Here is a 25849-nt window from a genome sequence, read left to right on the forward strand (position 1 = left end):
CTCTGATAATATGATAACAAACGCTGAAAGCAATAATCACCTGCATTTTCACCAGATTTAGGCCTCTGTAAACATTTTTCGTAAACAGCAAGGCTGAAGTAGCCAAGATGACCTCAGTCGTACTGTGTGAAAGATTAATGTTCAGCATTTTGCATACGCTGCCATTTGCTCTGAACAACTGGGAACATCCAAAGTGTTCACTCTGCAGCTTGCAGTAAGTTATTCTCAATACAGAATCTTTGTTCTGGGTTACTTTGACAATATGCATAAACATGTATTAAATCCCATATTAGGTAAGCGATATAAAAAATGTGCTTTATGTAACCCAACTTCAAATCTAGAACCAGCACATAATCCTCAACTTTACCTCTGATGTAATGAGGCTTTCTTCCTGATCACTGTTATTAACCACTGAAGATATTAGGAATTGTTAAACTCATAGAAAATGCATTGCGATAATACATTTGTTCTCTCACAGGTACCAAGTTTTCATCCAAATCTAGAGTAAATTTTAATGATCTAATAGCTTGTGACCTTTAGCAGCAGTATCTTGAATTAGTTTTCCTTATGGCTTTATGAGTCTCTCACATCATTGTGTTGGAATTTGATCCCACTTTTCATCACGTTTCTTAATTTTTTTTTTTTTTTTTTTTTTGAGGTTTGCAGACATTATTTTACGCACAGCCCTTCTAAGGTCCAGTCACAGCTATTCTGTTGTAGATTTGCTGGAGTGCTTGGGGTCACTGTTATATTGCATGACCCAATTTGGGCCAAGCTTTAGCTGTCAGACAGTTGGCCTCATATTTGACTCTTCATGGTCATGGACTCTTCATGGAGTTCATGGTCAGTTCGATCAATGCAAGGGACCCACGTTCTGTAGCTGGAAAATAAAGCCAAATTCATTAACTCCATCAACTTGCTTGGCAGTTGGTATGATGTATTTGTGCTGATTTGCTGTGTTTCGTTTTTGCTCTGTAAGCCTCTCCTTGGTCTCTTCTGCCCAAAGGACAGGGTGTCTTGTGGTTTGTTCAGTTGTAGCTTTCCAAATCTAAGTTGTGCTGTTCTCTTTTCTTTTCTTTTTTTTCTTTAGAAAGAGAAAGCCTTTCTCCTGGCAACCCTTCCAAACGAGCATTACTCCTACAGTCTGTTTCTAATAGTACTCTCATGGACTTTAACATTTAGCTTACTAACTGAGGCCTTAAGAGTTTCAGTTGTAGCTCTTGGATTTTGTTTGTGCAGTTTCTTTGAGCATTGCACAGTGTGTCCTCTGTGAATTTGCTGGGACGTTCAGTCCAGGAAAGATTGTACTATATATATATAAAAACCTAACTGTTCCAGACCAGCAAACTGCCATTTGCTTTTATAGAGATGGTCACATTTGCTGATATTTAAAAAAAAAATAATCAAATATATTTGATTTCCATTGCCTACTTACCCTCTTTATTTATTTATGGCAACATTAAGGGTGTATGTAAAATAACCTTTTTTTTCCCCCCCTGTGACTGTATGTAAAGAATGGGCATAACCACCTTGATTTCACCCACTAAAGGTTAGGGTTAGGGTTGCTTCATTTTCTTCTATCGGAGACCATGTTGGATTGGGAAACTGTTGCATCATATCAGACATTTACAGAAATTAATTACAGAAAAATTACAATTTTAATTTTTTTTTTTTTTTAAAAAGACATTAAATAAATGAAACACACACACTGCACACAAGTGTATTTGCTGCTTTCAGGCATACTTGATTTGTTTCAATGACAAAGAAACAAATAACAGTTATGCGTACAGAAGGGTCCCCTTCTGTACGCATAACTGTTATTTGTACCTTTTTCCAGAATTTATAAGCACTTAGTCAGATGACAGCACTTGGAAAAGGTCAGCTAAAATCCTTTTAGCCTTTTAATCCTTACGGTGAACAGTGGACTTTTGAAAAATAGTCCACTGAACAAAGCATGAAGTTCATTTTGTAAATTTAAATTTTGATCATTCATAAAAGATGATTATTCGGGGTATGTTCATTGGCTTGCGGTCAGATCTACTGATCTTCATCACATGGGGGTTGTTTTGGGGTTATTTTAGCAGTGTGTGAGCTTTATTTTATTTTTAACTTTGCAGTGATTTAGTCACTGAAGAAACAACGTGTAATTAAGATTATTATTATTTATTTATTTTTCAGAAAAAAAACCCTCCATTGGTTACTTTTAATTAATTTTTTTCTTACATTTCTTACATACCTACAGTTCGTGGTTCTGTGCTCTGAGTTGCTGTGCTCTTGTATGTTAGGGTGAGATAATTAGGTTTCAGATACTCGATTGGTAAGAACAAGGACTGTCTGCTGGCAGTGTTTTGCCAGAAATGTCTGTTTGCGAGCAGACACATCATCACATCATTTTCGAATCTGGAGCCCTGTAGTCACAAGGTTTCACTGTGGCCTGATGCAGGATGGACACCCTGGGCTCTCTTCCAATCCTCTCGGCTTCTCCTTTTTACGCCTGGCCAGATGAGCAGCTCACTGCTTGTCTTCATCCTACCGGCTGGTACTCCCTCAATGCTCCTCCTGTCTGTGAGCTTTCAGCCTGCTGGAAAAAAAGAGAAAAAAAAGGAGGGAAAAAAATCAGTTCATGGGCAGAGGGGAAATGGCGGGGGGGACCCATGGCATAAAAGAGTGATGTCACAGTTGCCTGGACCTATTTCAGCCTGACCCCTGGCAGGAGCACTGTGGACATTCTCCAGAGCCGCTCTTAAAACCTGGATCTGTGTGCGTTTTTTCCCCTTGTATCTTCCCCATGTTTTCTCAAAATGCAGCATCAGTATATCTCTGTACTTGCGTTGGAAAAATTAGATCTGAATGGTGAACTTGTATTTTAAAAATTCTGAAGTCAGCCCCCTTCACCTCCCCTCCTAGTTCAATTAAAACACAGAGCACTCCCCCTGCTCTTTTACCTCTCACCGCTTTGCCAGCTGTGCAGCAGAAACCGCTGCCAAAAGAAACACAAGCCTACGTCAACATCAATATAAGGAGCCCCTGCTTCACATGAACCCAAAACAGAGACACCAGGACGTGGGAGGGCGGTGTATCAAAGAGGTGGAGAGGGACAGAGAGAGAGCGTGTCCCCTCCTTCTCATTCATAGACATAATATACTCAGCTACCTGTTTTTCAGCCCAGTGCACGTAGAGCAGAGACTCGATTACCTCTCTCTCTCTGCCTTCAGCGTAACTCTCATTCATCCTTTCTCTCTCTCTCCTCGTCTTCGTGTCTCTCTGCTCTCCCCGTTTCCAGTCATTCAGAATCGGAGGACAACACCACCTGCGACCAGGTAAAAAAAAAAAAAAAAAGGGGGGGTCCATTGATATCCTTTTTGTCATCTGCAGTGATCTTGATGTATGAGGTGTGTGACGTGATGTGGGAACTGTGGAGGGAGGGAGGAAGGGGGGGGATTCTTCATTCATGTCTTTGTTATTGCAAAAGGCTGCTACACGAGTGAGGCAGCGAGAAGTGGAAAAGCACAAGAATCATTTGCGTCAGTGTGCTTGTATACATTTGAAGGCAGCCTAATGTTTTTTGGAATTTTTTTTTTTGCCCATTTTAACACATGCAGACAGCTTCTGTAGAGAGAGTGAGTGCGTCTGTGTGTGAATGAAGGAGAGAGTGCACGTAGCGAGTGGTCCGTGGGCTGTGTAGGTATTAAAGCTAGGAGTGAATGAGCTGCCTGTGTTGTGCATCCAGCCACCTATGCTTGGCATGTCCTCCATGTGGACCTGTGGGAGTATTCCCAAAGTACGCACGCACGCACGCACGCACGCACACACACACACACACACACACACACACACACACACACACACACACACACACACACACACACACACACACACACACACACACAGGGAGAAAGGGAACACTGTGTATCCACTAAGGGCTCTCCCCTGTCCCTCCAGAGAGCACCGTTATCAGGCTGCTGATGAAGCGGCACTGTTGGACACGACAGCGTTGCTAGTGCTCAGCTGACAACATAGTGGATAACACAACAACAGATGAATGCTTTCGGGATCACACAAGTACGGAGGGTTTCACATTTTTATTAACTTTCATTAAGAAAGTGTTTAAAAATTGTTCTCCTCTCTACAATGGAATGCTTTGATTGTCCCTGTTTACATTTTTGAAGACAATAATATTTAAAGACGAATCATCTGCAGTAATGCAGCACTGGTAGTCAGAATGTAGGCTTTTTAGTTTCAAGAAAAAGAACCAATATTTTTTTATTTATTTTTATTTTTTTGTGGTTAAATTGTCAACTGGTCTGTGGTTCTTTGCAATCCCAGTGTCTGGATTTGGCTTTAATTCTTCCTGAAAGAATGGAATATCGGTGTAGTACCAATTGAAAACTCCCAAACTATTGATTTTTTTCTTTTTTTTCTTGATGTGCTCCTCTCCAAAAAACAGTAGCTACTGGGAGGGAGGCACCTCGCCTACCTCCTTCTCGCGCTCTCTCTCTCACACACACTCTCTCTCTGTAGTCAGTGAGGATGCTGGAAGATAAATTTAGCCCTCCAGCTCTCCTTCCATCTGCTACCACATGGTTTAGGGCCGTTACCATAGGAACCACCGCTGGGTGCCCATTAGTGTGAGAAGGGGAAATTGACAAGATTTTTTTTAAAGGCATTTATACAATATTCTCTTTCTTTGTGTGGGTGAATGGACACGTCATTTAAATAGTTTCGTTTTTTTTCTTTATTTTTCTAATGTGGCATGCTGCGTTTCAGTATCTCGTGATTTTCGAGCAGTTTCTGCAGACTGTAACTGTTACTGTATGCACACTCAGCACTGCAACCATTTGATAAACTTGAGGAAAATTTCATATTGTGCCAGTGTAGGTTTGTCAGGTGTGCAATGAAATGGCTTGTATTATATATCGCTGATATCACTGCCTTCTGAGAAAAGCTTTTTTCTGTCTTTTTTTTTTTTTTTGTCACTAAGCGTGGACTCAACAGCTTGCATGCATAACTGGAACAAAGCCATGGATTGTGTAAGATTTGAAAAGACCTACCATCTTCTTAGAAAGCATATCAGGCGGTACTTTAAATGGTACACCACCCATTTTTATAACACCGTTGGACCTCACAGGGAGAGTATAACAGAAAGTATTAAAATAAATATAGCATAAATGTTGTTGCTTTGCAAAAACCTGGCAGCTACATTACCTCCTGCACATTACCCATGTTTCCTGTTAGCAGAAGCTACTAGAACTTTGAGTATCAGAGGTTTGGTAAGTTTACTTCCCCAAGAAGAGTTTACCCAAGAATGCACTTTGGTTAACTGACGTCCAATTTTTGATACAAATGTTGACATTCTTGTGTGTTTGGTTCTGTATTTCTGTTTTATGATTATCTAAACTAGATGCTAATTAGCCATGTGCTTATGGACTTGCATGCTAGTTAGCCCGATTTGAGAGAACAGTGGTTAAATCGTATTTGATTATTAGTTTTAAAAATTCCATTCTGTTACCGCATAACTCCTACCACCGCCCTTCAAAGGCCTAAGCATTGAGGAGTTTTCTGTTTTTAATATTATTTAGACACAAGCTACAGTCCTTAATGCCAATTATGATATATGCAGTGGTTGGAGACAGCAACACGACTAAAATTATTACGACTGTGTGCAATTAATTTCCAGTCTTGCTGCACTTGAAAGACCAGGACCAGATACACGCCCACCTGCAGTCAGTTGTTGTTTTCCAAAGGAACTTTGGTGTAATAAAATGGCAGTAAGATGGAGCCTGTCTGCTGTCAGTCTTTGTGGGGGCAAGTTGGCATCCAGAGTGCAGCCAGAAGTTCGGAAATTCCTTCACAAATAGGACTGCAATTCAGGGGCGGATCTAGAGAAATTTTCTTAGGGTGGCATGAGGGTGGCAAAGAAATTAAATGGGGTGGCAAAATCAAAGCCTTTTTTTTTTCCCCAAACACATATGCAGGTGGTTACATATGGTTAAAATAATTCAAATGCAGTAAGTATACACGTTTTTCATATAAATGTAGTCTATAACTTAATTATTGTCTGTAGCCCACATAATTACACACTTTAGTTACATAAAACATGTGAGTTTTGATGTTATGTACTGTATAGCCTGTATAATAAATAAATATGTAGCCCAATAAGTATAAACTCCAGAAAGCTACACAACATGGGGCGGTTCGTTTACAAACACAAGTCTAACTTAAGTTTCACACTGTTTTTTGTTAGAAATCAATCACAATGTTACAGCTTAAATTACACAAAATGTCAGAAATCTGCACTGTCATGAACAAAAATTTAAACCTAATTTTTCATGATTTGTTGGATTAACCCACTGAGGTCTGAAATACAACCGGCCATTTTTGACTCCTTTTGAGTTTACGTTTGTATTTCACCCTCAGATTGTTTCATTTTGTTTTTCCACCTTGCCTTGTTTGGTGTCATTCTTTTCAGCTCAACTGAATTTACTTGTTTTTTTCACTGACATACTGCATTAGTATTACTGATCTGAAGTCACACAAAGAACTTAAAATCCTAGTAGTATTTTTTTTACTGTAAAAAAACCCACAGACATGTTGAGTAAATTTTTATAACTTGAAATGCAAATATAAAATGTACATTTTGTAAACATATACAACTATTTATCTAAAAATGCAGCCAATACACCTGCCATTTTTTTTTCCATTTTGTACAACCATTTAAAAATATTACTAAAACTAAAATGAGAGAACAATCAGGTGTTGCAATAAGATGCCCCACAAATGATGTGTGCCAGTAAAAAAAAAGTTTGTCCACCAAAAAACAGAGGAGAACAGCACAGGGATAAACCTGCAGGCCTGACAACAGGAGGTGTATCACTCCGCTGGTTTTCTACTTAGTGACAGTGTTTACACTGCAATGTGCCTTAGTGACATTCATTAGTGCCCTCACTGACACACAAAACAAAACAACGACTACACAACAGAACAACTACACAAGACCACACGACACACTAAGTATACACTCCACACTAAACGTTACAAATCTCCCACATCTAAAAACTCTCTCTCTCTCGCTCGCTCGCTCGCTCGCTCGCTCTGTCTCGCTGCCGTTACCGTCACTCCCAAAACTTTTCCCTCTTCCTAAACAACCAAATAACCAAATCCCACATGTTGACTTTTTTTTTTTAATTGGTCGACATGGTGCATTTTTCCACCGATAGGAAAGAGGTGGCTTTCTTTCCTTTCTTTACTGTTTTCGCGCTGTCCTTAGAAAACGCTTAAAACACACACACACACACACACACACACACACACACACACACACACACACACACACACACACACACACACACACACACACACACAAAAACGTGACGACAGTATTTAGAAAAAAGCATGGCTTATATATATTATCATAACTCTGGATTTACTAGCCTGTAATTAAAATTTAAAAACTTTGAAGTCCGAACTTTTAATGTGGGCTGAAATAGAGACTCAGCGTGGCTGCAGCTTGTTGTTATGTCAGCTTACATCAGTCATGTGATTTGGAGGTGCAGCGTCCGTGGACCACAGAGGGTTAATAACACTCACCTTCCTTCCATTTCCAGAGTGTAACATCCAACCACCTGTGTAAAACCCAAAATTCCCATGGTGTTGTTCAAAATGTGCTCTGGCACAATCATAAGCATCGCTTGTTACTGAAAACAAGAAAAAAGCCGGTCCTGCTATGGGCTGAACCATTTGTTAATTGTGGGGGTGGACACTATGCAATATATTCAGTTTTAGCATTTATATTCACTGTTGACTGTAACTACGCTCAAACTGTTAATGTTATCTTATTTTAATAAACAACACTGTCATATGCAAAACTGGGGTGGCACTTGGGGTGGCAAGGGATCATTTTAGGGTGGCACTTGCCACCCCATGCCACCTTTCTAGTTCCGCCCCTGCTGCGATTTACCTGCAAAATCATACAGGCCCTCAGCAGTCCTGCTTCTATATAGGAATGTAATCAAAATACGACCAGTTGGCAACCAGTTGAGTGAAGATCCCTGTTCCAAAGAGACACGTCAGAGATGACTGATTGCAATTTGTTGACGATCTGTCTGCATTTAGAAATTAGATGACAATTATTTGCAAACCTTTCCAATCCCCCTGAGAGGGACTGGAAAGGTTTGATTTAGACCATGATTCTTTAAAGAGAGGTTGCCTCGTACCAGGCACTACAAGCAATTGCCTTGTGTTTCAAAGTGGTCTCCCAGAAGCTGAGGGTGTTGCATGCCCAACCTCTGGGACCAGTTAGACTTTAGAGCTTTTATTGTCATTGTGTGGTTTCTTGCACAGCGAAATTGGGTTAGTAACTGTAACTACTTGCGATTAGTTGCCAAATAAAAAAAAAAAAAAAAAAAAAAATCTCAGTGCATTCACCAGACAAGCACCATTTGTTGTGAAATGCAAGGAGGTTGCCTTCTATTTTTAGTTTAGTGTGACTGGGCTGTTACCTAGCCCATGTAAGTAATTTTTCAGAATTTAAAAAGACCTGAAACAGTTACTAAAATACAAGAACTTTTGAAAATGATAAAAACAAACAACAACCAGACAAATGTTTGGGCATAACATTGTTCTGTATTTTCACTAATGGAGGATAATAAATGATAATGCTCCTTTAACCCCCTTCAAGTAAAACTCCAGCTTTGCTTGCACTGAGCCTTGTGAAAGTTCATGCAGAGAGTAGATATGTGGGGTGAGGGGTGCAAGGAGAAATGTTTGGCTTGTTTGTGCATTGGCTGCACCCATGTTATGTGAGGTGTAAATGAACAGTTCATAGTTAACTTTGGAGCAAGTGAAAATGAGCCAATTTTTTTTATCTTATTTTTTTATTATTTGACTAGTTGTTGGTAGCAGTCATTGTCACCTTCATGCAGAGAATGCACATGCCCCAAACAACTCTCAGACTGATGTGTTAATTCTAGTTTTACAAACAAGAGTCTGACTTCCCACTACAAGCTATATGACTACCTGATTGGCCTGCATTTAACACTTACTAGGCTTATGGCAAGAGAGCTATGATCTCAATGGTCCTCTGCAAACTGCACAAATTCTATAACTCTCTTATACTATGCTTGTTTTGCTGGTAGTATAAAGTGATCGTTTTTTATTCATCCAATATTGGCACGTATACTCTTCTCACAAGTTAAATCAAAGATGGTTGTCAACCTGTTATCAGTAATTTGGATAGTATCCAGCAGCTTTGCCGTCTTCCACCAGAATGTGGGTGTAGAAACCAGCTGGTCAGTGCGTGGGATGCCTTGTTTACTGTTTCAGCATGCTGGCACAAAGTAACACTGGGAATTTTCTTCAGTATCTCCACTGATTCACCTTTTGTATGCACTCACAGCTCGCAGCCATCCGTCGCCTCCGTTTGGCTTGGCCCTTTTTAAAATATCTAAAATCATCAGTTAATCCGATGAAACAGGTAGCGTCCTTCACATGTCCTGCAGTGTGGCAGCACTGTATTTTAGCACAGTCTGATGATCATTTTGCATTTGATAGTAGACTGCACAATTCAAAAGCTGCAATTTCATTAACACCAAAGACGAAAAAGATGCTTGTAAGACAGCAGTACGAGTGTGAAAGAGTACAAGAGATCTCTAAGTCAATTTCATAATCAAACCATTAGGACATTATAGTTCCACAATCAAATGGATCAAGTGGCAGTCTGATTTATTTATTTTTTTTGTCTTTGTATTTTTCTCTGTCTTGCAGCAGAAAGATCAGACCAGTTTTATGGGAGTGGGCAGTATATGTAATGTGTTGTCTGACATAATGATATTCTGCAATCGTTAAGAAATAGGAAATCATTAAAGACCAAATCAAATGATGTTATTTGAATGTTCAAGTCACAGTTGGGTGCGTATACTGCCTCTCTCAGGGAACATTAGCAGAATCATCAGTTTTACTGCATGCTGATATATTTTTACAACAAAACATTACATAAACCATTCTAATTTAAAACAGGCAGCAGCCGCGGGAAAGCGAAAGATGAATGTTATGACACATAGTGATTATGCAACACACAAAACATAAATATTCTTATGTGGCAAACAGAGAGGCCAGAGGGTTATCTGTTTCTCAGTGTTGAACTGTATGCACTATCCTATATAATGACTTGTTTGTTTTTGCAGATCTACATGTTGAGAAGACAAAGGAATTGTGCGTTGAACTGAACCAGCTGAGCAACAGAGTCTGTGTGCTTCATGATGGAATGCTTAATGCTTGCATGGCAGAGGACTTCCTCCACAGCACATGGCATATCACAGCTGCATTCTTTGATGCTACTGTTTTACATTTGATGGCATCGTTCCTTTGTCAAGCAATAACAATTTGAGTAAAACAAGCAAATAATTATGAAGTGCAGTCAAGTAAGGTGGATATTTTGATCAGATTTGCTCAAATTAAACCTATTACCCAGTTAATGCTTTGGCTTTAACTCTGTAGCCTGGCTCAGGCAGACGCATCCTACGTGTCTACCTGAGGCTGTCCTTCCATTTTATGGAGGCCTTGCATTGTCGCCTGACCACTGGGGAGCAGTCCGGAGGTCAAGAACATTCTCAGAAGGAGTCTCCACAGCGAGGCCCTCAGCCCAAGTCTCCCCCCCAGCCCTGTCAACAACAGCAAACTGGCTCCCCAAAGCCCCATGGCACATTACAGCAGCCCAAACAATCCAGAAGGCAGAATCCAGAACGCAAACGTCTCAGACACCAGCGGCAAAGCATTGACTCAGATACAGCACCGGCGCATAAACAGGAGGCATCGACAGCAACGAAACCAACCACAGCTTTGAGTTTGACTCCAGAAATCCCACCTTCCTCAGGAGATGACCCTGCCCAGTCTAAACCAGAAACCCAGGAAGGGACCCCAAAGCAGAAACGTGAGCGTAAGCCTCAGAGACCAGGAAAATATGTTTGCACTTACTGTGGCCGTGCATGTGCCAAGCCTAGTGTTTTACAGAAACACATTCGCTCCCACACGGGTGAAAGACCCTATCCCTGTGCCCCATGCGGGTTCTCTTTTAAGACCAAGAGTAACCTATACAAACATCGCAAATCTCATACCCACCGGGTGAAGGCAGGCCTGGCGCTTGGGGAGTCGAAATCGGCAGCGGAGCAAGTCACAGAGTCGGACGAGGAAACGAGACAGCTATCATCAGCTTCTTCTGTTTCAGAAAGACAAGACAGTGGAGCCTCAATCAAGAGTGTTGAAACAGACATGGCCAAAGATTGCCCTGGAGGAAACAATTACTCCTATGCGGTGAAAAAGAGATTGGCCCTGCGCCTAAGCAGAGGAAAACCCACTCCTCAAGACTCATCTGATGAAAAGACGTCATCTTTAGCATTAGGTAGTAGAGGTAGTACAGAATCTGGCTATTTTTCTCGCTCTGAAAGTACAGAGCAGTCACAGGACAGCCCCCCCAACACAAGTGCCAAAAGCTATGCTGAGATCATCCTTGGTAAATATGGACGCTTTGGACACCTACAGAGGATGTCTCGTCATCAAAACCAGCATCCCTCTGGTGAGGAGGACAAAAGCATCTCATTCACGGTGCCCAAGAAACAGGTCATCGACCATATAACCAAACTTATCACCATCAACGAGGCAGTGGTGGATACCAGTAAAATTGACAGTGTAAAACCAAGGAGATTCTCACTCTCCAGAAAGAACAGTTCTGAGTCTCAAAAGAGTTCAACTGTGAAAGAACCGCTCATTCATAGCCCCAAGGTTGGCGATGTGGGCTATAAAAGCAGCGGCTCTATCACTATGGGAGTTCCATGTGAAAAATTTCATCACCCACCCTCAAATGTGGAGCAGCCTGCTAACCAAACATCCACCGCCCCGCTGGTGCGAAGTCAATCAATGCCACCTGAAGCCAGTTTATTTGAGACCACCAGTGGCGGCCCAAACAAATGCCGCCTAAGTCAATCCTTTGACGAACGACAGCCTTCGCGCCGTTACGGGATGCTGAGACGACAGCCAGCAATTGAAATTCCACTTGGTACAGAACTTACAAAAGAGGAACACGAGGATTCTCATTCATTTTACTCTGACAGCTTAACCACCGTGCCTGACTGTAAGCAAAGTCAACCACAGCCATATGAGTGTGAGGCCTGTGGCACAGGATGCAAAGATTGGATAGGTTATAAAAAACACAAGCAGAGCCTGTGCCTAGCACATCAACCCATCAATGAAGTGGTAATTAGTCAAATGGAGTGTTCACAAGTAAAGAACAGTGCAGTCAGGGCAGGCGCTTCAGTAATGCGCAAGAGAAGGAAAGAGGAGAGTTTTGAATTTGATGACCCCTCTTCTCCTTCATTACCTTGTTCTTCCCTGTCTTCAGGCCAGTGCAAAGATGAAAGCAGTGCAACTTATGAGGGCCAGAGGAAGCCTGCATTGCAAACTTGTTCAGTAATTCAGCATACTAGTTCCTTTGAAAAACAAGAATCCTTAAGTAATGAGAATCCAGGTGCAGAGGCAAGAAAGCACTCTCCACCTCATGAAGATCATCAACTGTTGCCTCAGAAACAACCTCAACAACATGTACCAAAACTAGCAGCCCGAAAGCTGGTCCGCCAACACAATGTGCAGGTTCCAGAGATCCTGGTGACAGAGGATCCCAACATGAGTACAGACACTTCAGCCGAACCTACCACCACAGCAAAACATCAAGAGAAACTAGATGAATTTCAGTGGCCGCAGAGAAGCCCCTCTCTGGCACAGCTCCCTATTGAAAAGCTTCCTCCAAAGAAGAAGCGGTTACGATTAGCTGAAGTTGCCCAGTCATCAGGAGAATCCAGTTTTGACTCTCTGTCCCTGCCCCGCAGCCCTAGTCAGGATAGTAGTGCATCATATGCATCCAGTCGCTCCACATCCTTTGAAGAATCAAACAGACAGGACATGGACGTTGCAACATCAACGCCACTAAGGAGATCAAGAGCTCTTCATATGCTGACGGTGCCGGGGGTGCATCAGCACAGAGAGATGAGGCGCTCAGCATCTGAACAGGCCCCTCATGACCCACAACTGAGTGTCCTCATGGCTGAGACCCGCAGTAAGTCTTTTGACTACAGCTCTCTGTCCCCTGAGCGCTCTGCAGTTGGGTGGAGGGAAAGAAGAAAATGTCTATTAATGAGACACACTGCTATCAGTGATCCAGATGAGGAGGAGGAACAGTGTACGATCCTGACCCGTGGTCCTGAATATCTCGGCCCAAGCAGATCTTCTCAAGCAAGAAGCCCAACTTCTGTACACTGCAGCAGGCCCTCTTCTTCTTCTCTATCAGGGGACACAGTTTTACATAATCCAGTGGAATTGCAGTGCAAAGATATCTTTTCTCAGTGGAAACTTACTCAAAATATTCAGTTGATTGGGAGCACAGAACTGTCCCTTCCTCATGACCCATCTGCAACTGTAAAAGAGGAGACCTATACAGAGCAGGCCCTTGCTCCTGCACCACAGCAATATCATACGCATGGACCATCAGGGGCTGCCAGAGCCCGCTATCTCCCCATGTCTACAGGGCTGAAACTAGAGATTCCTCCACAAGACGATGACTACTCAGTAAGTCGCTCCCATGTTCGGCACTCTGCCCCTAACATCAGGTCCAATCTAGAAATACTGAGGCCAGTCACAGATCCAGCAGTTGCAGTGCGTCTCCAAACAGACACGCACACCCCTGCATGCGCCATATACACCACATTGTCTCAGTCCACCTCCCCTAGGCCCCAGGAGGCAGTTAGTGCTGTCCCACAAAGTGCAGGTGTTTCAACAGCTGAACAAAGACCCCACAGGGACATGAGTCCAGATCTTCAAACGTGGTCTGATGATAGCCTCAGGTTATCAGGCTCAGGGGGCAATAAACGGATGCTTTCCCCCTCAAACAGCATGGAGCTGCCTCCAGAGTCACAGCAGCAGCAGAAAAGAGTAAAAGAAGAAGAGGAGAGGGAGATGGGTTGTTCTGACAAAGCAACAGTCGAGACTTGCAAGCACAAGCTCAAACAGGAGTCATGTTTACCTGCTATTTGCTCTCCCGTCTCGCATGTTGGGCCTTCATTCCCCAGTCTGCTGTCCAGCACCTGTAACAGCTGGTGCTATTTAAACTACATTAAACCAAACCCTTCTGCTCTGGATGAACAGAAGCCCTCAGTGTATTCGTCGTGGTCTACTAGTGGCTATGACCCCAATCCACCTGGCCTCTCCAGCAAGACAGCTCTCTCTCTGCTTCACTGCAAGCAGAGGCTCAGTCCATCCATATATACCCTATCCCCCATGTCAGTGCAGGCAGCAGAGTCAGTGGAGCAAGAGGACGACAAAAGACCCTCCTCCACAGAGGTAATTACAACACTGACCACTGATTACACCTGTCTGTAGACCTAATCATTACTATTGTAACAGAACTTGGGAAAGAATCAAATAAAACTGATCAAAATGTAAGGACTGGTAGGTGATAAGAAGTAGAGCAGTCACTGAGACACTCCATATAGGAGGCGTAGAAAAGAGTGGGTTAGCTTTCCTTACCATTTTTGTTATAGAATCCAAGACGGGGAGTGTCGTTTAACGGGGTCAAAATTTAAACTGTTGAAATGAAGCGTGTGTCTTAAGACATGTGATAAAATACATCGTTCAATGAGAATTCCCAATTTTTGTCTCCCTGGGCATGCTGGAGCAGAGTTGGTGAATTTGCCCGTGTCTCTTTCGAGTATAGGTCTGCAAAAAGCAGTCATGCTACAGAGACTACGAGGGAACAAAGAAAGGACAGACATCAGTGGATGACAACAAGTCAAACAGAAAGGAGGAGAAGGAGGAAGAGAAGGAAGACGAGGCAGAGGAGGAAAAAGTCCAGTCATGCTCCAGAAATGAAGTTTGGGTCTCTGAGAGAGGGTGAGTATGATCTCCTGATAATCGCAGCAGTATGTTAGCTAACCGTGTTGGGTTCTGGAATGTGATGTTACACATTACTCAGTACTTTTCTTAAAAGTAATGCACTACATTACATATTTACTTATCAAAAAAAGTAACTTGTAACTCGTTAATACTATAATACTATAAACCTCAGGCTACAGTCCTACATACTGGCACAAAGGCTTGTTCTAGTGAGAACACACACCTGCGATTTTTCTCTTTTTACAATATGAACACAAAGCTAAAAAGACAAAGCAAAGCTGAGTTATCACAGTGATTCTACTTTACAAACATGCACAGATAGAAATGGAGGCTACAACGCTGCAAGCCTGACTGCTCATCACTGCCTCTGTTACCTGTTAAAGTTCAGGGTCTGGCTGCTGGTCTGAGGTTGGCATGCACTCAGCTTTGAATAATTCTAGGTTCTTTGCGAGCTCTGTGTTAGCAGCATAATACAGTTTTTTCACTTTACCAACGTACTCTTGTCCTTTTATGCAACAGAGCTAAAAGTAATCTCCACCACTAAAGTTATAGACAGCGTCACCATTTTCCTCTTCTCTGCACAAAAACAAAAATCAGCTGATTGTAGCGCTAGTGTGTGGGAGGAAAAAGACATGGTTGTTTGTTTGAGCCACATGTTGTGCAGATAACTCTTAAGGATTTTTGTAACACAAGTAAGATTATCCCGCACTGTTAGGTAATAACGATACATTGTTTTTATTTATATTGTAATGCTCCACATTACTTACAGCGCAGAAAGCATGTGTCACATTCTGTTCTGTGTTCTGGAAACTGTTGTCGTCCGTTACGTTGGACAAGCTAAGGGTTGGCTGTCTGCACCAACAGAGTCCATCTGTTGAAGGGCTGAAGCCAGGAAACTACCTAGCTTCCTCTGCTCCTGCAGTGATTCATTTACACCAGCCATCAGAGCCATTCACATGGAGCAGCAGTACATTGTTGGCTGTGTGTATTGGTGTAACACGGACATTGTGTACAGACATGGCATTAATCATTAAAGAAAACCTGCTGTACAGACAGAATGGAAAATGGACAAATGCTATACAAAAAAAAAAGAGCTTGGGCCTAGGAGTATGCTGAAGAAACGTGAAACAAAGGCTCTGAAAATGTTTTCATTTACTGTTAGTTTGGAAACAGTTTCCTGTAGGTTTATGGGTATAATGCTTTTTTGGAAAGAAAGCATGCCCAAAAACATAATAATATTAAGATGAGTCAAATATTGACTATATTTTGTTTTATTAACCCGCTGAGGTTTAAGTCATCATTGGTGATAATCCTAACCCTATTTTGGAGGAGAGCAAAATGGGTATTTTGGTTCAAATGAGCTGAATATGTATCTTTACAAAGTTTTGTTTTTTGAGCTATGTTGCTTCCATTATTTATGAATGTATTTTTTTGGAATTGGGATAGTGTTAGTAGCAACCCTGTAGCCATTCTGAAAAATCATTTCTCAAAACAGCTTGCAGATTAACCCTGTGAGGTCTAACTTGTTGGCGATGACTTCGTCCTTAAACTTAACCTTTACTCTAACCCTAGACAATCAGAATATGATTTTTTTTTCTGTATTTATATTGTTCTTTCAAGTCGTGGCACTAATGGAACAAAGAAATGATTCTTAAGATTACTCTAAAAGAGACGCATCAAAATGAGGGGGTAGGCTTATCGACAGTTATTACTTAGACCAGCGGCCCGCGACCTTTTTTTGCGCCACAGACCGGTTTATGTCCGGCAATATTTTCACGAACCGGCCTTTAAGGTGTCGCGGATAAATACAACAAAATAAAACCAGTACCGGTACCAAAAATAGATGATGTATTCATAACACACGGGGAAAGACCCAGGGAAACCGAGTTAACGATAAAAAAATAACAATAAAAACCCTGAAAACCATAAATGTCACACCTGAGCCTCAACTCTCGAAGACTGGTACCAAACGACTCACGAACCGGTACCGGTCACTAACAGCCGGGGATTGGGGACCACTGACTTAGACCCCAGAAGAACCTTGTAGCCCAGACTTGGCCTGCCGGACCTAGCAGAGGTTGGTCAGGCCATTTGGTTGAATGAGCGTATTATTTCTTAAACTGTAAATGAATGTTTGCCACTTGACTGACGTGCATCTTACTCATGGCAGGAAGACACATTTGATTAGCTGTCAGGGCATTTAATCAATCTTCCAACCTTCATTTTAAAATACTGTTCTAAATTAGTGTGAAACACAGTATATTAAAGAATCATTTAAATGCAAGTAACCATAATAAAAATAGCTATGCCTAATCATGTTTAACAGATATGAACTGTACACAGTAAATACTTAAAACTGAATAATAAGCTGTGATGTGAACACAGTGTTATCCTTTAGCAGGATTGGCACAAAGATAGTAAAACACCTCTAAGTGCCCCAATCCCAGCAAATCAGTGGAGGAACTACCTCAGATTTACCCAAATCTGGCAGGAGTCACTGTTCATGTTAAAAAGAAAACAAGATGATCAATGGCTAACACTCATCCTGAAACTAACATATCATTTGAAAAGATGGAAGTAGGCACAGTCCGTTCTATTATTCTTATGTAGCACACACTCATCTTCTCAGATTCATTTGCAGGGAGGTTAAGCCAGACACGCTCAGTAATTTTGATACCTATCAGAAATAAACACTGCTGTGATGTGATAAGGGGAGTGCAGAGAGGTGCCATCTGTGTGTCTCTTTTTGGTTCAGGAGTGTGTCTGCGAACAAATCCCTGTTGTGACTCATGTTGACGCTCATCGCAGCCTTCCTAAAAAGAGTGAGTCATCCTCACGCCCGCCCGCTTTCTGCTTTCTCCGTCTGCTCTGTCTGTCTGAGGAACATAAAGACACAACGGAGGCAGCAAGCTAGTGGGATGTTGCCATTTTTTCCTTTTCTTTTTTTTGAAGTGGGGAAAGCCAAGGGGTCTAGACTCAAATCTTGAGTGGGAACAGATGTTACATGAAATTTATACCTGCCGAGTACAGTATAGAGGCACGAAGGCAAAGTGTTTCTCTTTCATTAACTTGGAAGTTTTCCGACACTGTAAAAGCAACCATTTATGATACCTGCTGAGTTTATCCAGCCACACAGCCTGTGGTGAAAATAGAAGAGAAAAACAGCCGATTATAACCAGAACCATTGTTTGTCATAGGAATGTGTTTTCATTTTCAGTGTTTTTTCACGTTTATTTGGAGCAGCTGCTGGTTTGGGCGAGGGTTTCCCTCCCTCTTGTGCCTGTTTTTATTGGCTGCGCTTTCAGCAAACCTCTGGACCTGAAGCCGCATCGAAGGCTCCCTCTTGTTTGGGCTTGGTGGTTGTGTTAGCTGTGAAGGGGGCTTAAAGGCACTGGGAGGCAGAGGGGTCTGGTTTTTGGCTTATGAAAGCTGCTCTGTTGAAGCTGAAGTAGGTGCCTCACTGAAGGAGTCTAAGTGAAGCGGTGTGGACCCCGAGCCCAGCCGCCACAGTTTGAAATTCCCATGTTGTAAAGGCCAGCACCAGATATTACACTTACATTGGATAAATGCAGTCACTAACAGGTGCTGAAGGGCCCCCAGCCTGGTTGTCAGCTCCTGTTACACTCATATTGATTGCTGCTATCATCCTGAGCTGACCGACAAGGAGACACCCTGAGTATCAGACTGAAACCTCTTTCTCTCTCTTTACATTTGCAGATTAAATAAGAGGTATGATGACGCACGTGGTGGAGTTGGAGAAAAGTGCCAGTGTGAAGATACTACAGTAATCACCAAGGAATCACCATCATATAACTGCAGTTTCTGTGACACCGCTTTCAAAGCTGCAGGTAAAATAAATATTTTATATTTATTTATTTCAAGTTTCTAATGTGTGTGTTTTCTGTGCATCAACAGCGAGCTCCTCTTTTCTATTTCCAGGGAGTCTTACTGAACACCTGATATCTAAGGGACATGGAAAGGAAACCTGCTGTTACCCAGGGAACATACATGAAGGTACAATTTGTTTTATGCTACTAAGACAGTGACATATTTCAGAGAGTATTATTTTTTTGGTTTTGCCTAAAAGTAAATGCAGTAATTGCTTGGTAAATTACATGCCCTGTGCTCTTTTTCTCTTCCTTTTTTTGTCCTATGCTTACCACATTAGCATTATTAGCACTATCCTTACTGTGTTAAATGTCTGCTTCTAACTCCTTATTATATACACATTTTATCAAATGTCAAACCTCTTTAGATAAATGGAACATGGAACAAGAGGCCAGGCCAGCATTTCGCCTGTTATTAACATAGTGACCCGCTCTACAAACTTCTTCAAGATGCAGAATGCGATTAAAAATGAATAGAAAAATCCAAAAATAAAATTTTATATTGCATTTCGGTCATTTATGTACATGCTAGTTTCTTTCAAAAGTTCTCAGGCTATGGGTTTCTCCCTGTTGGGAGAAAGGGCGGAGGGCTTAATTAGAGCAAGTATGGCAGCAGATGAGGGAAAGGTGGCATTGAGTCATTTAGATAAATGAAACTGAGTTTATTAAGATCTGCAACTCTGCGTTTTCAGTTCTAGAAAAGCTGATTGTAAGTTCAATTGACTATTTTTCACTCAGAGTTAAGCGTGTGTGTGATGAGTGAGTAATAAGTTACTGTAAATAGTAAGAGTTAAGTGATAGTAATTGTTTTACATGTTACTCAGAAAATGCATTGCAGCCTTTGAAGTCTTGAATGAATGTAAAATTTTATATGAAACTGAAATACCTAAGCTTTCATAAACTATCTACATGTTGGTCAGCTAGATTTTAGCATCATTTTTAAAGGATGAGCCACTTTAAATATGCAGTACAGATCATGCTGGATAAATGACTATGAACAGATCCAGAGTGGATCCAGAATGGATGAACTGAAAAGTGACAGCATCATAATTGGATTTGGGCCTGATGTCGTCTAATCTTTAATCCTTTTCTGTTTTGGGTCTGGGTTCCCAGACCTGAGTGGACTACGATGTAAACCTGGGTTTGCTGAAGTCTATAGGGAAAATGGCTTTGCAACTTGATCTCTATAAACACTTAAAGGTTGAGTTTATGGTCTCAGTCGCTCATTTTGGTCTCTAAATAATCAATTATGTTAATCTTGGTCAGACCCTCCCCTCTTACCACAGCCAATATTGAAAAGCAAAGATGGTAATGTTTATCTTGAGGCTTCAAAACTTAATCGGTGGGTGACGACACTGTAGATACGGTCTTAGATCACATCGACCTACTGTGGCCGTGCTCCTAACAGAGCATCTTTTTAAGCCTTTGATATATTTTGCCGCTGACAGTAGAGTTGACATGTGGAAATTTGCTATAGAGACTAAATTTTTGTATGTCAGGATTTATTCATTTTAGCATAATTAGTGTTCAGGTGATTGACTTGCTTTTTGGAACCAGCTTCAAAATATCAGTTAATAAACATTGAATGTTTGATGTCATTTTTCAGCCCAAAAGACTTCTAATAACAGCACTGTTTGGACAATATCAGGGCTGGATTTAGCAGTTGGACTGATCAGAATCTGTTGTTCCTTCTTTGTGTTTTTAATAGTATTGTATCATCACTTAGGTTTGTGGAACATGCATCCATCGATGGTAGAGAATCACAACAAAGTCTATTTTTCAGTGGCTGTTGTGCCACAAGATAATTATTTTAAATGATCAATAATTTCTTCCATATGTATTTGTGAAAATATAATTACTGAATAATATGTATGATAGCAGGACAATTGTAAATTAATCATGTAGGGAATATGACCTGACAGTTTTTAGCCATATTTGCACTTTATGATGCAGATCAAATTTTAAATAATGTAAATAAAGTTCTTGATGTTTTGCCTTACTGATGTAAGAAAAATTTGAAAAAAGTTCAATATAAAATTAATTTAAAATAAACTTTTTTTTCTGTCCTTGAAGTCTGCAAAATCCCATCGTGTCAGCCAAATCAACAAAAAGGTCATCGGTGCTCTGTTGCCGGGAAAAGTGGAGATCATGAGGATGAAAACACAAAGGACAAGTATGATGGGCATAACGAAGACAGCCAGTCTACAGTGGCTGAAGGCTCCGACACTAACAGAGAGAAAGTTCATCCAGCACGTCAGCTGGGGGAACCTGAAGGCAGCTCATCCTTTCCGATTACCTCCACGGATTCCACCCAGAAGAGCTCAGCCAGTGCCAGAAGGGCGTTGTTTGCCCGCAGACGCCTCGACGCTTCAACATTAGCGTCCTCTGGAGGTCCTCATTCTCCAAGTAGTCAAATCATGACCTCACAAATCGAGCTTTCTCCACCTCGCAACCCATCACCCAGCCCTCGCCAGTCCCCTGCTCCTCCTTCATCCCTGTCCCCATCCAGTTGTCATGTCTCCTCCGCCTCACAGAGACCAATCTCCCCTGTTAGAGGCCTCTCTCCTATAATAGTGCAGTCTCAGGGGTCGCATTCCTATGGGTTTCTGGGCTCCCTGGCTGACACCTCTGCTCACTGTCAAGCCCGTATTCATCCAAGGGACCAAGCATCTACAGCAAGACTGGTGAGTGACTTCAAAACATTTGTTTACAGCATTTTTTGAGTGTTCTTCATACCAATTTAGTTTTTTTGTTGTATACTTAAGTCAGAATTTTGCTGCGTGTATAATTACCACTGGCCAAAATGTGGCTTTTCTTCAAACCGCGTCACTCACCTGTGACTTGATCCAACTCTATTAGTTTAGCCTAAAGTTATAAAAATAAATCAGGTTCCAGCTCACAAAGCCAATCTTGTGTGGTTCAGTTAAATCCCAGTAAGTCAACATTTAGAATAAATATAGATAGGCTGGTACATATGAGGTTATTTTAAAGTCACATTTATTGGAAAGGTAAGGAAAGGCAACTCTCTTGTTTTATATCAGACAAAGCAACCATGCAGCTCCTAGCCCTAAAATAATGCAGGAGAGCTCCCAAATAGACACAGCATGTTTTCCCTGGGTAACCAGGGGAAAAAGGAAAAGCAGGCCAATCATTAAATTCTGAAGATTGGAACCACATGTCAACAACAAAAATAGCGTGGGTGAATATCTCGGCTCACCCTAATGAAAAACTGATAAGCAAAAAATATACTCCAAACATGTTATGGTGAAACTTCACCATATATTCCTCACACTAATGTAGGTCGCAGAGGAGCAGGTGCTGATTCACATTCACTACAGAGTGACTTCCTGTGTTTGCATATACACTGATCAGGTATAACTTTATGACAAACCTGCCTAATATTGCGTTGGTCCCCATTTGGCTGCCAAAAAAGCCCTGACCTGTTGAGGCATGGATCCTTTAAGTCCTGTAAGTTAAGTGTGGTCTCCATGATTCGGTCTTACTTGTCCAGCACATCCCACATATGCTCAATTGGATTGAGATCTGGGGAATTTGGAGGCCAAGTCAACACCTCAAAGTCATCGTTGTGCTCCTCAAACCATTCCTGAACCACTGTTGCTTTGTGGCAGGGCACAATATCCTGCTGAAAGAGGCCACAGCCATCAGGGAACACAGCTTCCATGAAAGTGTGTACGTGGTTTTCAACAGTGCTTAGGTAGATGGTTTGTGTCAAAGTAACATCCTCATGGATGGCAGGACCCAAGGTTTCCCAGCAAAACATTGCCCAAAGCATCACTCTCCCACTGGCTTGCCTTCTTCCCATTGTGCATCCTGGTTAACAGGTGTTTCCCAGGGTAATGCAAAAGAAAATGTGATTCACCAGGACACTTTCTTCCGTGGTCCAATTCTGATGCTCATGTGCCCATTGTTGGCACTTTTGTTGCCAACAGCATGGTCCCCCTGACTGGTCTGTGTCCATGCAGCCCCATACACAACAAACTGTGATGCTTGGTTCTGATACTTTTCTATCAGAACCAGCGTCAACTTGTTCAGCAGTTTGAGCTACAGTAGCTCGTCTGTTGGATCGGACTACTGTACCTGTAAATGTGTTTTTTAATGACCACACACTGACAAGGAGACACTACACAACAGTACAGCATCTGTGCATGCACGCTTCAAGTACACTTCAACTGGAGTTGAAAAAGTCTAAGAGTAGTGTTTCCTGTGCTGTGTTCAGCTGGATATAATAACTAAGAACATTTCCATGTTGGAAAATGAGACATTTCAAACAAGGAGGAAAAAAATATCCATCCATTCATTCATCTATTTTCTTCCACTTACCTGGGGCCAGATTGCGGGTGCAGCAGCATAAGCAGAAAAGTCCAGACCTCCCTCTCCCCGCACTGCAGCCACAGCGCCAATCTTTCTGTTGATCTCCCACTCCTGGTTCAAGAGCCCAAGCTGTACATTGAGTTGAGTCCAACTCAATGCACAGACTCAACCTCACGTACTAACTCCGGCTCCTTCACCACCAGAGAAATGATGTTCTATGTCTCAATCTCTAGTCTCGGTAGCTGTGGTTCGGACCACCAGGGTCACCGCCCATGGCTGCTGCCCAGCACGCACTGCACCCAACCCCTACGGCACCTCCTGTGTTCTGCGGGTGGTGGGCCTACAGGAGGTTGGGCCAAGGTCCCTTTATCGGGATGTGCCCAGCCGAGTCCCATGGACTAAGGCCCGGCCACCAGGCGCTTGCCCTCAAGCACCCTTCCAGGCCTGGCTTCAGTGCAGGGACCTGGTAACCCTATCCCATGCAGGATCAACTCTTGCCTGGATCTTCTGCTCATAGGGGTTTTTCAATCACTCTTTGTCTGGTCCCTCAGGACAAATTTGCCATGGGAGACCCTAACAGGGGGCAAAAGCCCCCCCACAACATAGCCCATAGGACACAAATCCCTCCACCAAGGTAGCAATTCACAGTAGATGGATAAGATGAAATATATTTTGCCTTTGTCATCTATTTTCTAGTGATAGTATGATCACATCTGCAATTGACATTGGAGACTGTTCTGATCAATCAAGCCCACATTGTTTTTCACCTTTCACTCTCTGACAGCGGCAATATTCAGTCTGCCATGATTCATTTTTATTTTATTATTCCAATTTAAAGCAAAACTGCTTTTTGTTTTTGTTGTAGTGTGTAGATGAGGTTGGTCTGACCCACATCCCCTCGCATCCCATGCGTCCTCGTGGAGCCCACAACCTCCTGAGTCACCTTCCTCTGCACTCGCAGCAGCCAAGCAGAGCCCCAAACATGCTGATTCCAATTGGGGGAATTCACATGATTCCGCCCAGGTCCCCCCTGCAAATGTACAGCTTCCTGAGCAGCACCACTGCTAACACCTCAGGGGCATCCATGAGACTGAGCGAGGCTCCAAAGGGAAGGCTCGCTCTGCCACATTGCCAGGACGTTCTTAAAGAGATGCCTCTGAGCAGCCAAGCAAGCCTGCTGAACCCTGAGGCGACAGGACAAATGCCTGCAGGTGTCGTACCCAACAAAAAGAATCAAGGATCCTTCACCATCCAGCAGCCGTCGAGTCCCAGAACTGAGACGAGACACCCGGAGGTGAGCGCAGATGCACCTGTTAGAGAAAGATGTGTTTACCCTGAGAACTCTCAAGGCCAAAAAAAGGCTCCTTCCTCCCAGACACAACTCTGATAGGAGGCAGAGTCTGAAGGGACAGTGCAAAAAGACTACAGACCAGCCTGTGGCCAGAAATCACCACACGCTTGTTTTGAGTCTGACGACAAAACGCAAAAGCACTTGAGCACCGCTTCTGAATGACGCTGTTATGTAATTATATTATTAATATATATAGACACTATGTTAGATATGCAGTATGTTTTGTAAATCTTTTTTACCCTTCTTTGATGTCATTGGTGTTTATTTATTTCTGTGCTAATATGCAAATTCTGTACTATATGCAAAAGCAGCTGGAATGAAAATAGACAAAGTTTAAATCAGTTTCCCTATTAACCCTGTTGACAGCTAATATACTATTGCTGTGTTTATGTACTGTATTACCAAAGTGGATATAAAAAGGTATCGCAAATATTTATTCACCCAACCAGTATTTTGAAGTGCAATTTTATGTCAAGATTGTGGTTTAATATGTCATTCTTAAAAGCTGTGATTATTATTATTATTATTATTGTTATTGTTATTATTATTATCATTGTTATAATAATAATTATTATTAGTCTGATTTTTGTTGCTATTGTTGTTCATTTTGTTTTTAAAGAAGCAAGCTCACGATTAGCTCCTTTTCTGAAATCTCCAGGAAAAGAAGTTTCAGATCCTTTTCGAGTGCACTGACAAATGATTTGATATCCAGTGGAGACCTGTTTCACGTACACGGTAGCTACGGTACAGTTTTCTTTCATAAATAGATACATGTATTGTTGTGTTGTTGCTTTTTTTACATGATACAATCACTGTCATTTTCATGTTTACCATTAAACTTCTCATTTTTACAGATTTCTATTAAAACATTTGAAAGTGTGTCTCTTTTATTTATTTTCATTTCAGTTGTTTAAGTTTAATAAATCGTGTTGATGTATGGAAATTAACTAAAATCAGTGGGATCCTGAAAGAGGTGTAAGATGCCAAAATTACAAAAAAAATAGTGATCCAAACAAAATACAATGGAGCTAAGTTTAATTTATAGTGGATACATTTTTATTTATGACATGTAAGAGGCTCAGCATGAATGGTTCATTCTTTAAACAATGTCAGTAACATTAATTAGCTGCTATAAGGTAAGTCAAGCTTCTGTTTCCCAAATATTTCATGGAACATTATCAACTCTGACATCTTGCCCATCTTGATCTCTTTAAAAACATTTTAATTTTTTAGTTTATATCGAGTTTACTTGTTGGTGAGAGGTGTTTTATTGTATTCTTTGATTTGTTTCATAAGTAAAGAAAAACTAGGTATGCTGTATGCTCTGGGTTTTTACCCCTCAGCT

The 25849-nt window shown here is 41.7% G+C and overlaps 1 protein-coding gene across 4 annotated transcripts in view; it reads left to right on the plus strand.

The window, feature by feature from the left end:
• The window catches only part of hivep3a (HIVEP zinc finger 3a), a 52286-nt gene extending 26942 nt beyond the window's left edge, over window positions 1-25344 (plus strand). For 2 of the 4 annotated variants that reach the window (XM_031741696.2, XM_031741694.2), the window contains exons 3-8: window positions 10182-14382; window positions 14756-14931; window positions 18652-18782; window positions 18874-18948; window positions 20895-21505; window positions 24019-25344. In XM_031741696.2, coding sequence (XP_031597556.1) covers window positions 10549-14382; window positions 14756-14931; window positions 18652-18782; window positions 18874-18948; window positions 20895-21505; window positions 24019-24540 — 5349 coding nt within the window. In that variant the 5' untranslated portion in view covers window positions 10182-10548 and the 3' untranslated portion in view covers window positions 24541-25344. Of the gene's footprint in view, window positions 1-3215; window positions 3321-10181; window positions 14383-14755; window positions 14932-18651; window positions 18783-18873; window positions 18949-20894; window positions 21506-24018 lie in introns of those variants that run through there. The other 2 variants (XM_039605112.1, XM_031741695.2) reach the window with 2 other exon arrangements.
• Window positions 25345-25849: the final 505 nt, after the last annotated feature.

Source organism: Oreochromis aureus, linkage group 22 (genome assembly GCF_013358895.1).
Source record: "Oreochromis aureus strain Israel breed Guangdong linkage group 22, ZZ_aureus, whole genome shotgun sequence".
NCBI classification, from domain to species: Eukaryota; Metazoa; Chordata; class Actinopteri; order Cichliformes; family Cichlidae; genus Oreochromis; species Oreochromis aureus.